General features: G+C 48.2%; 1 protein-coding gene across 1 annotated transcript; it reads left to right on the top strand.

Moving 5' to 3' along the window:
- The first annotated feature begins 1,295 nt into the window (after positions 1-1,295).
- On the top strand, positions 1,296-13,046 carry FGF6 (fibroblast growth factor 6). Its single transcript, XM_029955928.1, has 3 exons — positions 1,296-1,716; positions 2,682-2,785; positions 12,870-13,046. Exons 1-3 carry the CDS (start codon positions 1,371-1,373, stop codon positions 13,044-13,046), a joined length of 627 nt encoding a protein of 208 aa, XP_029811788.1. The 5' UTR covers positions 1,296-1,370.
- Positions 13,047-14,098: the final 1,052 nt, after the last annotated feature.

The following is a 14,098-nucleotide window of genomic DNA, read 5'->3' on the forward strand; positions in this document are numbered from 1 at the left end:
TAGGGCAAAACTAAAATGCATGGCTTAACAGAAATTCTAGCCAAAGCATAAATCCAAATGAATGAGGCAGCAAGGCAGAAGGCAGGGAGAAGTAGAGACTGGAGGCTTGAGCCTGAACCAGAGCAGGAGGCTTGGAAGCAGAATGGAGGGAATGGTGTCTCAGAAGAGCCCCTAGGCAGAGAGACTCATCCTTGGAGGCTTCCCCAGGCTGCCTGTAACCTACAGATTGTGTAAGAAGGGGAATGATTTTGTGCTATTGAAATAATTTTATGATGTACTCTTAGCATAGAATGAACTCTGTGGGCCCCAACCAGGTAATCTCACTTCTACTATAGGTGATAACACAGGGATTAAAAGCATAGACTTCGGATTTAAGTGAACTTTCTAAGTTCTGACTTATAAGTTCAGGCAAGTCCCTTAAGTTCTCTTACAATATGGGAATAATAACATCAGTTGCCAAGGATGAGCCTAGGTAGGAAAATGGCCAGTGGGCTATGTTAGGGGCTGGCACAACTTCCACCCCATTGTCTGGGTGAATGCCATGCCCAGAGCAGTGAGCAGAAGTGTGACCCTAGCCCTCTCTTCCTCGACAATCCTAGGACCACCTCCCCAACCCCCACCACCGAATTTCTGTTCTCTCCTGTAAAAAGAAATCAGCCTTTCAGAGTTCCCCCGAGCCTACCTTGCCCTCAACCATTAACTCTTTCCATGAAAAGGTCTCTAAGCCACAGTCATCATCTGCCACCAAGCTTTCCTCTATCACTATCTTTACCCTTTGCCCTCTAAATAAGGAAGCCAGCGCTGCCAGGCCAAGAACTTTTGCCCAGTTTGGGTTGTGGGTGGCCTCTTGCCTCCCTCTTTCCCTGGGCCCCCAGCCAAGTCCTCCCTCCCTCAGAGATGCTCCTTGCTCATTTCATTCCTGCCTCATAGCTGGAATGACAGTGGCTCCCAGAATCCCTGAGGCTGGGGAGGGTGATGGGGGTCTGGGGAGGCAGCCAGGCCCAGGAGCAGGTTAATATTACAGCCTTGGATAAGTGAGCTGGGCCAGTTGACGTCAGGGTGATGATGGGTGGAGGGGAGGGCCAGGCTGCTGAACTATAAAGATAGGTCAAATCAAATATAATCGACTCGGGACGGAGCAAGCGGACAAGCTAGACACCGTCCCCAAGCCATGGTCCCTACCAGCCGCGGCTCAGCCTGGGTCCCTCTGCTCCTGACTCGAGTGCCCAAAGCAGGCTTTGGTTTCATGTCAGCAGCCTTCATCTGCCTTCCAAAAATAAGCCCCTGCCGCCATGCTGAGGGGAGAAAAACAAGAAGGGCGGTATTTTTAGGGCCATTAATTCTGACCACGTGCCTGAGAGGCAAGGTGGATGGCCCTGGGACAGAGGCTGTTCATCACTATGTCCCGGGGAGCAGGACGTCTTCAGGGCACGCTGCGGGCTCTCATCTTCCTAGGCGTCCTAGTGGGCATGGTGCTGCCCTCGCCTGCAGGCGCCCGCACCAACAGCACGCTGCTGAACTCCAGGGGCTGGGGCACCCTGCTGTCAAGGTCTCGAGCTGGGCTAGCTGGAGAGATTGCTGGGGTGAATTGGGAGAGTGGCTACTTGGTGGGGATCAAGCGGCAGAGGAGGCTCTACTGCAACGTGGGCATCGGCTTTCACCTCCAGGTGCCCCCCGACGGCCGGATCAGCGGGACCCACGAGGAGAACCCCTACAGTGAGTGCCAGCTGCAACCAGTTGGGAAGCTGGGGGCTTGGGCGCAAGCAGGGCTACAAGATGAAGGGGACTTGCTCTGGTGCATGGGGCCCTGTTTTAAAGGGAAGAGAAGTCGTATTCTCTATTTGGATGCTTATAAGCATAGCCACCCCCGCCCGCCAGACTCACTTTGACCCTGGCTGTGTGCAGGCTTAATATGCTGAGCTCCAGGCATTCCGGTGTCTTTGCCATCACCCCAGAGCCCCTGTGGCATTGATTAAAAGTGTTAAAAGCACATCTGTGGCCGTATAAGACCACCAGGAACCATCAGCCAGGAACCCCTAAGGTAAAATATTGAGAATAGATAAGAGTATTTGCATCAGATTCGACCCAAGCTCATTTTTACTCAGCTTCCCTCTTTAAGAAAGAAAGGACGTATTTTGCAAAAATTCCTGCTGAAGCACATCTTTCTTTTTATTTCAACCTGACCTCTTCACCCCCAGGTCCTTGTCCTGCAAGTCAGTGGGTTGCTGCATATGTGGGTTCCCGCACCCAAGGGGGACTGGGGGCTGCGGGATCCAGAGAAGCCATCAGTCTTCCACGTGGTTGCAGTGTTTGCAAGATTAGATGAGCTGAGATTTATTGAAACATGGAAAGTATGTACATTATTTAAAAGCTAATCAGCCTTCATGTTTCTACCCCAGGCAAGGACTTGGTGTGATGAAGTCTGTAAAGGCTAATCTTATGTAGATATGGCTGCGGTCCCTGACCCCAATGTCAGAACTTCCCCAGTGGAACTGGATCTTTGACAGTAGAGTGGCAGGACTCACCAAGGCCAAAGTGAGATCAGGGATAGAGGTGATGCAGAGTCTGACTTTCTAGGAGCCGGGGATGGACTGAGATGCCCTTGGAGTGGCCCCTCTAGATCGATGTCCCACTGTGCCCTGCACAAGCCATGGCTAACCTGGCCCCTCTTTCTTTGTTAGGCCTGCTAGAGATTTCCACCGTGGAGAGGGGTGTGGTGAGCCTCTTTGGAGTGAAGAGTGCCCTCTTTGTTGCCATGAACAGTAAAGGAAGATTATACACAACGGTGAGTCCCCTGGGCTGGGGAAGCTCAAGGCTGTATGAGCGCTGCAGCCCGACACAGTTCAAGCAAATACTATGAAAGCTTGAGTGGAATTTGTCTATAATAAGAAGGAAGGGCCTGTGACAGTAACAGGCCTGCAAGCTTCACGGGTAACTGGCTTCTCTGCTTTGGACCCCATTTTTCCTGAGACTTCCAGCCTTTGTAATTAAATAGGAACCACAGGTCAGGGGGTGAGGGAGACCCACACCCTGGCATAAAGCTGTTGCCCAGGTTTACGGTTAGGTTTGACCCCCTGAACCGGAAAGGCAGAAAGAAGCAAGCCAGTCTTTCAGCCCGGGTGCTGTTCCCCATGACCTGCCCTCTGAGAGGCAGCCCACCTAGCGCACAGTAAGAGGAGGAGAGACAAAGGAACTTGAAATTTTACTCTAAGGTTTTAAGTCCTCTGGCCCTTGATCCCGTAGGCTGGAGAAGCATCCTCCTATTCCACCCTCTGGGCTGGAACCCCAGCTCCGGCCCACTCCCCATCACAGATCACCCTGGGAGGGTGAATGCCAGCCCTCTGGTTAATCTAGCAGACTTCTAAGTGCATCTACCAAATCCTCGGCTTTTGTTGACTCCCTGGGTTCTGAGTCTCTTTTCCTATGATTTGGCTTATTCCAAAATATGGGCTGGGAAAAACAATATCCTTATAAAGTTGAAGAAACCGGGAATTCTTTTGACAGAAATAAGAAGGCTAAAAAGGTAGACCTCTGAGCAATTGTGAAGGAATACCAGAGTTATTTATGGGGAGGGCGTGGAGTGCTGTTCTACCTCTCCTTGGAAACAGAGTGAGCACCAGGAAGTGAGCAAAGAGATCTGGGATTGGTGCCGGGCTCCTGGGAGGCCATCCCTACATGGGAGGCCCGTTACATACCCGAATGGGGAGCTCAGGTGGGTTCTTCCTTGTGATATTTTTTTCAGTTATTTATTTTGAGAGAAAGAGATGGGGGGGGGAGAGAGAGAGAGAGAGAGAGAGAGAGAGAGAGAGAGAGAGAGAGAGAGAGAGAGGGTGAAGGAGCAGAGAGAGAGAATCCCAAGCAGGCTCTGCACCATCAGCACAGAGCTGGATGCAGGGCTCAAACCCACAAACTGTGAGATCATGACCTGAGCCAAAAACGAGAGCAGAGCTGGATGCTTAACTGACTGAGCCTCCCAGGCATCCCTCCCCATGACCTTCAGTCTGGGTTAGTTTGCACAGAGACAAGGTGTGGATTAAGAGTAGGTGTCGAGAGTAAGAGGAATACCAGGAGGCTAGGTGGTGACAGGAACCAAAACTCAGTCCCCAGTCTGTCCACCAAGTGCACTTCTGTGCAGCTGTGATGTGCATTACCTGCAGAGGCCTGAAGCGGGTCTGCATGCAGCTCTGACGAGACAGGAGACCTCAGGAACCCAGTGTCTTATCTGCAAAGGGAGAATAAAGTCCCATGCACCTCCCAGGGCGGCTGGGGGATAATGCTTGGAAAGCATCCCATAGGGTGGCCTGCAGACATTAGGTACTCAATATGAGGTGGCTATCATATCAGCAGAGGTGGCAAGGCACCCCGCTATGGGGCCTTCTGCAACCCTCCTTCCTAGAAGTGACATGTGTGGGATGACCTGTTGCCTCCCATCACCTTGGTAGCTTGTTAAAAGTACAGATTTGCAGAGACCTCCATCAGAGATGCTTATTCGACAGGGCTAGGATGGGGGCCTAAAGATTGGTTTGCTTGTTGTTTTCAGGCTGCTCTGGTGTTTCCAAAGCACAGGCAGGCTTGGGGACCACCAGGCCACATAGCCTTTGGAGGACTGGGCAGGTGAAACCCAGCATCAGGTTTAGAATCCTCAGACACCCACTTTCTTCCTCAGACTCCACTCTGTGCAAAGGTGTTGGAGAAGACAGGAGGCAGCCTGGGACCAGCCTAGGTTTCGGTAAAGCAGGGCTCCTCCTTGTGGAGACAGTCTTCCCAAAAGCCCCTACTCGCCAGCCTGCACAGTGCCTGGGGTCCCCCCAGTTGGAGAGCCAGGAACTGAGGTTGTCCGCTAGGGTACTCTCTGCAAGGGACCATTTAGCAGGTAGATCTTTGGAAAGAAGGACAGAGTACAGAAACCCTTACAAGAAGGACATTCAACTTTGAGTCAGGGAGAGAGGCACACATATCGTAAAATATATCCATTTCCAACTTGAAATCCATGACCCCGGTAAGAGAACCTATACGTGATTCAAAAATCAGAGCTTTAATCACAGTCAGAGGCACCACACAGGGGAAAAGCACAGAGTAGCAAAAGGGAAGGAGCTGCCTCTGAAGTGCAAACAGACTCCTGATGTCTGAGACACCCCTGCACCCCTTCTCCAGGGCACATGACTTAAAAGAGGGTTGGGCTGTCCCCTGAGCTGGAGGGTTCACGAAATGAGAGAGTCCAGGGAAGGGGGGGGGCTGTCCTGAGGGAAGACTTGTTCATTCTGCACACTCTGCCCTACCCCTCCCATGCTCGAGGAGCACTGGGTCCAGGAGCACCTTCTCAGAGGTGGGAGGCTGTCCTGCCTGGAGCCCAGGGCTGGGCCGGCTGGTGTAGGAGAGTGGGGCTGGACCCCTGCGTGTGGCCCAACTATGCCCGAAGCTTGGGCAACCTAGGCTTTGTGTGGCTGTGCACCAGATGCTCCTGCACCACCTCTACCCCCTCCCGCGGCCCCTCAGGGGCCTGTTATCACAGTCTAAAAAAACAATCGCCAACTGATCCCTGGAGCCAGGAAGACTCCCGCTGGGTGATGATTTCATTCACACTATTTTCCTTAAGCCCCTAGAGCTGCCTCATCTCCCTGGGCTCAGCTGCTGCTGCCTGCAGCCAAATGAGATTTCTCATGGCGGGGAGGGGACCCTTGCAGGGGGTGGGGACAGGGGACAACTCGTGGTCAGAGAAGAAGAGCTGAGAGAACCTACCTAGGAAAAGTGACTTCCTGCATGTCTCACTTCTAGGAAAGAGGGACGCAGAGCCCTGTGGCAGGGTGCCTATTCCCAGCTGAGACAATATAAATAGCTGCCTGTATTGAGCACCTACTGTTTGTAGGGCACCTTGCGGAGTGCTTTCCAAGCATTATCCCCCAGCAGCCCTGGTAGGTGCATGTGGTCTTTTTCCTCCCTTTACAGACTGGACACTAGGTCTCTAAATTCATGCAATCAGTGCCGTGTGCAGATCTGCCTCAGGGCTCTGCAGGTAAATCTCTGGAAGCGCACAGTGGATGTGCATCTAATGTACACACTGGGACCGAGTTCTAGCTCCTGCCCACTACCCTCCACTATCGGCTCATGTGGGGCAAAATCCCTGACCTTGCCTGGGCCTGGATCTCTGCTCTCTCCATGTAGACAGAGGCAGAAATAGGTGAATTCCAGCCTCCTTAATGCTTTAAAAATAAATTGAAAAAATATCAAGAATCTCCACCTAATGATTGGAGATCCAGGAACTAGGGTTGGTTGTCTGCTCGGGCACTCTCTGCAAGGAACCATTTAGCAGGGATTTTCATAGGGAATCCCTTGGCCAAGAAAAAAATGCATACTGACAAAAAGAGAGAAGAAATTCAGTTATGCTTTTAAGTGATTTTAGTTTTACTACTTATAACTGTGTCTGCATCCTTTTAATCAATAGTAATATGACAACATGCAGAACACAGTATTTGTTTCATCCATCAAGGCCTTTGATTACTCAGTGGGCATTACATTGGGAGAGGGGAGGACCACCATGCCCTCACTCAGCTGGCAGCATAGCTCATCCAGCAGAGAACAGACTCCTGAGGGGATGTGTCAGCGCCTGCCAGGTAGAAGTCCATGGGGATGGGACCCAAGACCCTGCACATGACTCTCCCCAGCACACGGCCTGCCTGCTACAGAGAGCTATACAGTATTGACAAGAATGGCATGCCCGCCAACAATGCCATTGTGTGTTAGGAAACAAGGCTACAATATACAGACCTCTTCAGAGCTGAGACAGGTGATCGATTTCTCCATTTCCACTAAGGACAGAAAAGGAAGCAGTAAGGAGCTCCAAGAGGAAAGGGTCTTAGGAAAAAGAGTCTTTTTTTTTCCTCTCTCCACTTCCCACCTCCTTAAACATCACCCACCCCTGCCCCTCCCATTCACACTCACAAACCAGGAGGACTAGAAGCAAGTGGTCACGGCTTAGCCCTGGCAGGAAGAGCTTTAAAGACAAGCATACACCTCTATTCTATTCCATTGGTCCATATGTCTGTTTCTGTGCCAATACCATACTGTCTTGATGATGACCGCTTTGTAGTAGAGGCTAAAGTCTGGGATTGTGATGCCTCCTGTTTTGGTTTTCTTCTTCAGTATTATTTTGGCTATTCGGGGTCTTTTGCAGTTGCATATGAATTTTAGGATAGCTTGTTCCAGCTTTGAGAAGAATGCTGGTGCAATTTTGATGGGGATTGCATTGAATGTGTAGATTGCTTTCGGTAATAATTACATTTTAACAATGTTTATTCTTCCGATCCACGAGCATGGAATGTTTTTCCATTTCTTGGTGTCTTCTTCAATTTCTTTCATAAGTTTTCTATATTTTTCATCATACAGGTCTTTTACATCTTTGGTTAGGTTTATTCCTAGGTATTTTATGGTTTGTTGTGCAATTGTGAATGGAATCAGTTTCTTGATTTCTCTTTCTGTTGCTTCATTATTGGTGTATAAAAATCCAACTGAAACCAACTTGACAATACACTATATGAAAAAAATAAAATAAAATAAAAGTTTCCTCCAGAAACATCTAATAAAAAATAAAAAAGACAAACATCCACCTCCACCAGTCCGAGTGACTTAGCTCTGCCCAAAGACAAGAGGAAGGATGTCTCGTCCAGCCCAGACGGCTTGGGGCATTTCTGCCAGAGGTCACATGCTTGAACAGCCCTCTGCAAAGCCTCTCTGCAAAATGCCCTTCTCCATGGTAAGAGCCGATTGCTTTGGAGTTTGGTTCCACATAAGTCTGATTAGACCTACATGGAATTTAAGATGTTGTCACGCTGGGGACTGAGACCCAGCAGGACCAGGAAATGTGATCTGGTGGAATTATTTTCATTTGTTCAACTAATAATATATGGTAGCTGCTTTTGTTAACACCGTGTTCACTTGGCATGAGCGCTCTTCTCACCAGAGTGGAGGAGCTAGCTCTTGTGGGTCCTGAGGACCAGGCTCAGGATGCAGTAGCCATTGATTTAGGGGCTGGGTCTGGATACCAGCTTGGGCATCAGTCTGGGCATTGGGAAAATGCCACTGGCCTGAAGCATCGGCTGTCTCAAGGAATTCAGGGAAATACTCATGGCCTCCTGCCACCTGAACCCCAAGGACAGGAAGGAAAGGTGCAGGAAGAGACAGGCAAGGGAAAGAGAGCACTTAGAAAGCAAACGTCATCCACTTCTCTTTTCACTTTAGATTTGTACACAGCTCTGGAAAAGGCTGGTAATATGAGCAAGGCTAGAGAAAATGAACCAAATGGAAAGAAACAAAAGTGGGAAAATTTGTTTTAAAGGGGAGGGAACTTAAATAATCAAAATGCAATGAGGAGAGAACAAGGCACAATGTGAACAATCATTTAACCAATGTTTTAGGAGACCCAGACACTGTGAAAGGCTGGATTCTTAAACTGGACACATTTTAGATTGGAGGATATGGGCAGACGTGCTCAGAATTTCTTGTCTGAATCACTAGTTCCTCTTCTTTTCCCTCCTCTCCCTCGCACACTCGGCCCCAAGGTTTGAATTCCTCTCTAGAGTTTGCAAACCACACACAAATCCTCTCCCTTAACCACCATCCAGATCAGAAATGAATCCTGGAAACTGAGGGCGGTACCAGTTAGAACTGAGGGAAAAGCGGCAGGTGGCAGGGGCTGGGCAGGACACAGAGGCACCGCCAGTTTGTGATATAAATGTTTTCTCATTCCATTTCCTGGCCCTTCTCATAACCTGAACTGCCTTCCCACTTTAAAAAATCTACTTCGATGACTAGGTAATGCATGAACACGGTTTAAGGTAGGGAGAAAGATGTAAAAGAATGTGCCATGGGAATGTCGTCTCCTTCTTACTGCCCTCTTGAAGCCACTAGTACCTCCCCAGACAAAGATGCTGTCCTGGTTCTTGCGTATCATCACAGTGTGTGCGCCCTCACTGTTGTTTAGAAGTCACACAAATAGGAGCATGCTACACACCATTTTGAACCTTGCTTCATCACTTAACAGTATGTCTTTGAGACCATTTCAAGTCAGTGCCCACAGAGGTTTTGTATTCTTTCATGGCTTAATAGTATTCAATTGTGTAGCTCTGCCTCACTGAATTAACTACTCCCTTCCTAATAGACACTCTGTTGTTTTGCATCTTTTAATATTATAAATAATGTTTCAGTGAGAAATTCTTGTACGTGTGTGGGAGGGCGCTAGTTAGATATATTCCTGTGAGTGGGATTACTAACCACAGCCATATTCTCTTTGTATTCCAGTAGATATTGTCAAATTGCCCTTTACAGAGGTTATAACAATATACATACCTACAGACATGAAATGAGAATTCCTGGTCTTCATGCCTTCACCAGTGAAAGAATACTATCAAACATCTGATTTCTTTTTCTAATGTTTATGTATTTTTAAGAGAGAGAGAGAGAGAGAGAGAGAGAGAGAGAGAGAGAGAGAACACAGAGGAAGGGCAGAGAGAGGGGAGCATAGAGGACAGCACAGAGCCTAACAGGAGGCTTGAACTCACAAACTGAGAGCGTAACCGAAGTCAGATGCTTACCTGACTAACCCGCCCAGCAGTCCCCAAACATATGCTTTCTTTTACTCACACTATTAAAAATGTGGTCTCACTGCTAGGATTTGCATTTTCTCTTATTGGGTGTATTTTCTCATGTCCAAATGCCAGCTGCATTTCCTCTTCTGTGAATGGTCTGTTCATAAACACTGTCCGTTTCTCAGTTAAGGGCTCTGAATATAGTAACAAAATGTACTCTCTGACACATATGCATTGCAACTATTTTTTAACTGACTTTGCTATTTATATATTTTTTTTGTTTGTTAAAGGTAATTTTTTCCAGGCAGAAGTCAAATGTATTCGTTTTGCTTTTTTTTATGCATCCAGTGTTTTGTGTCCTGCTCAAAAAGATCTTCCTGATTCAAGATTATTTAAACAAATTTTTTTCTGGACTTGCAAGGTTCTCTTTTTTACATTTAGGTCTTTGCTACTTGTAGAATTTATTTTAATGTAAGGAATGAAATAATAAATCAAACTTCTATTATTATTAGTAGTAGTATTATTATTAGATATTACCCAGCTGTTTCAACACCATGTTGTCTCCAGTGATTTGAACACCACTTTTATATTAATTTCAGATCCATTTTTTTGTGTTATACTGACATACATTTGGATCTACTTCTGGACTCTTTTGTTTGTCAATCGGCACCAGACTTCTAATCGATGTAACTTTGCTTTCCACTTGCCTTTTACAGTCAGTCCTAAGTTTCTATTCTCTTCGTGCTGTTGCTTCAGAGCTTTGCTTCTCTAGCAGCCTCAGCTCCTGTGGCCATGGTCCAGAGAGGCCCTGAGGAGCAGTGCCGGAGTGTCAGTCTCTGTGTGTCCTAGTTCTAAGTTCTTCTTATGCAAGTCATTCGGTCAATAACTGCAGAGCTTAAAAGTGAAAATGCCCAATAACCCACAGCAGGTTTTGCAGGAATGGCAATCCAGGGTAAGACAAAGTTCTTTAGAGCTTTTAATGTAGAGTAGTTCATGATGGAGAAGAATTACAGTGATAACAATTTTTTGTTTATTTACTTATTTGAGAAAGAGAGGGCGAGAGAGAGAAAGAGAGAGCATGTAAGCAAGGGAAGGGCAGAGAGAGGAAGAGAATCCCAAACAGGCTCCACACTGTCAGTGCAGAGCCTGATGTGGGGCTCAATCCCAAGAACCGTGAGCTCTTGACCTGAGCTGAAATCAAGAGTCAGACACTTAACTGACTGAGCCACCCAGGTGCCCTCTATTTTTTTTATTTTACTATGTTCCAGGTGTTATACCATGGGCTTCCTGTACCTTATTTCAATTAATGCTCCAAATCCATGACATAATTATTTTTACTGCTTCCACTTTACAGATGAGGGAAGAAGTTTAAATCACTTGCCAAGTTCACACAGATAAGTAAGAGGTGAATCATCATCAGCATAACCTCAAAGCTAGTGCACAAAAATGCTCTGTACCTAATTTGCTTAGTTTGGTCTACCTTTGGGATAGTCCTTTCACAAATAGTTAGTGAGCATCCATAACAAGGGAAACTAAAGGTTGTAAAAAACCCAAACTCCCTAGTGTGGTATTCGGAAGCCAGTTGGTGTGACTGGCTAAAGCTTTCACATTCACCTCAAGTAAATTAATACAGGTGGAAGTGCCTTGTAAACAATAAACTGGAGGCCTGAGCGGAGAAAGGAGTGAGGGGCAAAGGGCAGAGGGGAGTGTGGTGTTCCCTCCTTACATGTGCTGGGCCCTTACTCACTCTCATGCTACACTGAAGGAGCCAGTCATGCATGGGTGTCCATCTGTCTCATTGGTGTCCCTATGAAGTCGTCATCCACTCAGGTTCACATACCTGACAAGACACAATCCTTGTCTCAAGGAACTTGGAGTCTACTGGGAAAGAAGAAGCTGTCCCTGGGGATCACACACTGTTGTACATGCTGTCTGAGAGGTGCATCCAAAGAGCTGTGGGCATCTGGGAGCCCAGGGAGCTAGCTCATCACCCTCTGTTCATAACAGGAAGAGGCTCTGGTCCATCCCCCGCCTCTGGCCAGCCCAGGGCGCTTATAGTATGATTCCTTCAGAGAAGGCCAGACGACACCTTTGGCACAGCCGGCCAGCCATTGAGTGGGCTTTTTATAGCTGATGGCCTCAGTCAGCAGGAAGGAGTCAGAAATTACACCCCACCTCTCTTTGTGTTTCATTCTGTATTTCTTTCCAGACTGGATCCCAGACCTCCTGGCTCTCCCCTTGTTTCTCTTCCTCTAGACCCCTCAGAGCCACTCCCTATGCAAAACACAGAAATCCCCCCAGCCTCCCTCAGCATTGGCCCCCGCAGGCCAGGGAATGGAGGGCCTTCTTTTCTAGGAATAAAGGAGAGCACGGGTGGTGCATCGGGAGTGAACTCGTTGATGTGTGGCAGGAAGTTTAGTGCTCATTTTCAGAACAGGTGCTCCACACGCTTCTCTACCAAATTAGCACAGGCCCCAGACTCCATGGCACCACCTGCCACAGAGGGAACCAGGTTCTGTTCCCCATAAAAATCGCTGCTTCTTACCATCTCTGTTCCTGAACTTTTCTAAAGAGCTGTGAATATCTAGGAGGCAACAGACATCTTCTGGGCTCAAAGCCAAGACCAAGAATGGGCATCTTTAATGGGTGACAAACCTAGGGGGGGAAACTGGGAAAGATAGAGTGAAGGGACACCAGTGGAAAGAAGAAAGGGTTAACATAGTCAACAGATAGTGCTGGAAAGGACTTGGGGAATCATGTGCTCCACCCCTCCTCCCCCAGCACACAGCTTGCAGGAGAGGGAACCAAGGCTGAGAGGGAGGAGCCTGCCCATGGTCACACAACTAGGAAGCAGAAAAACCACTAAATAGAGCCCAGGCTCCCAAACCCGTACCGCTCGACCACCTCTCACAGTGGACTTGGGAAAACAGTCTATTATATCCTTTTATGGTCCTTTCTCTGAATGTAATATATTATCAGGAAAGTGCTTGGTGAAAAATGAAAGTGCCCTGAAATGAAAGTCAGACTTACCCCATGTGACACAGACCTTCCATCCATGTCCCCAGGCCTTGATTTGCTCATTGTGAAGAGGGGCATGTGAGAGGGGTCCAACAGAGCTCGGAAGTCTCTTCTTTTCTGCCCTTCCATGATTTGGTTGGCCTAGAATGGCCTAACATGGCTCAGTTTCTCTGCTGGCTATTTTACAGAGGGAAGGGAGGTACACCCGGTAGGGGGCCACTACACCTCATTTATCATTGAGCCTCTGTTGTTTGTCCATTTCTTTCGCAGCCCAGCTTCCAAGAGGAATGCAAGTTCAGAGAAACCCTCCTGCCCAACAATTACAATGCCTACGAGTCAGACCTGTACCGAGGGGCCTATATCGCACTGAGCAAATATGGACGGGTAAAGCGGGGCAGCAAGGTGTCCCCAATCATGACTGTCACTCACTTCCTTCCCAGGATATAAGGACCCTCAAAGAAGGCTCACAGATTGAAAGCAACATCTTTTGTATTGGAATTTTGCACAATTGAACAATTCCGCTTACCTCCCATGACTCCTGAGTCAGGCTTCTCCTGTGCTTGGGGAGACCTGAGTTGGTTCCCTGGGCCACCGGACCCCATGATATGTAACCAACCCAAAAGAGGGGTTGCAGCCAACATCATAGAATGGCAATGGATGCATGCTCTGACCTCAACTGAAGAAAGAAGGTACATGAGGCATATGACCATGTGCACAGGGAAAGGCTGGGGTGAAAGTATTCGTGTGTGTTGATGTATATCCATACATCTTCGTGTAGGTGATCTGAGAAAAGGCATTGTAGAGCATTGGGTTTTTTTCTCCCAGTGTCATTGCTGCAGGAACCTACCTGCAAGAATGTCACTTGCCAAACCAGCAGGATTGATGTGTGTGCCCATTCTGCTTCTTTCCATCATCCTTCCATCCAGAGGCCACTGAGTACATGCATGGGTTGCATGGTTGGTGGGGCACAGCTGTCCTCTAAGGGTAGGGAGGGCAGGGTGGGAGGGAGTAGGGTTTAACTGCAAACCAGAAAGAAGGTGGACATGCTCCAAACTTCCTGCCTCTGAGAGCTCCGGAGAGGGGGGCTGAGGGAGAAAAGAGGTAGAGCAGGGTCTTGCACAGTTGGGGAAGACCTGCTAGAAGCAGCGGAGGGGACTGGATGTTCTATGCAGTGCCATTCTGCCTGGAGGTTTCAGTGCTGCATGTGGCTCCAAAAAAAAGCTGGGGCCAGGCCGCCTGCCCATAACTTTTCCTCACTTTGAACTGGGTCTTATTTTAACCTCAGATGACAAGGATCCTAATAATGGCAACCTGTTTGGCGAGGGGTGAGGGGATGCAAAATAGGGCATGAAGGAAGTAGAGAGGCTTTGGACTGCAGATGATAATTCCTCTCCAGCTACGTCCAGGAAACTCACCCAAGTCCTTATCTGATACTCTCACTTCCTTCTTGGTCATCATCAGTTTGCATACATGCTTGTGCCTGGATGCAGTAGAATGGG

This window comes from Suricata suricatta, chromosome 10, assembly GCF_006229205.1.
Source record: "Suricata suricatta isolate VVHF042 chromosome 10, meerkat_22Aug2017_6uvM2_HiC, whole genome shotgun sequence".
In the NCBI taxonomy this organism is placed as follows: domain Eukaryota; kingdom Metazoa; phylum Chordata; class Mammalia; order Carnivora; family Herpestidae; genus Suricata; species Suricata suricatta.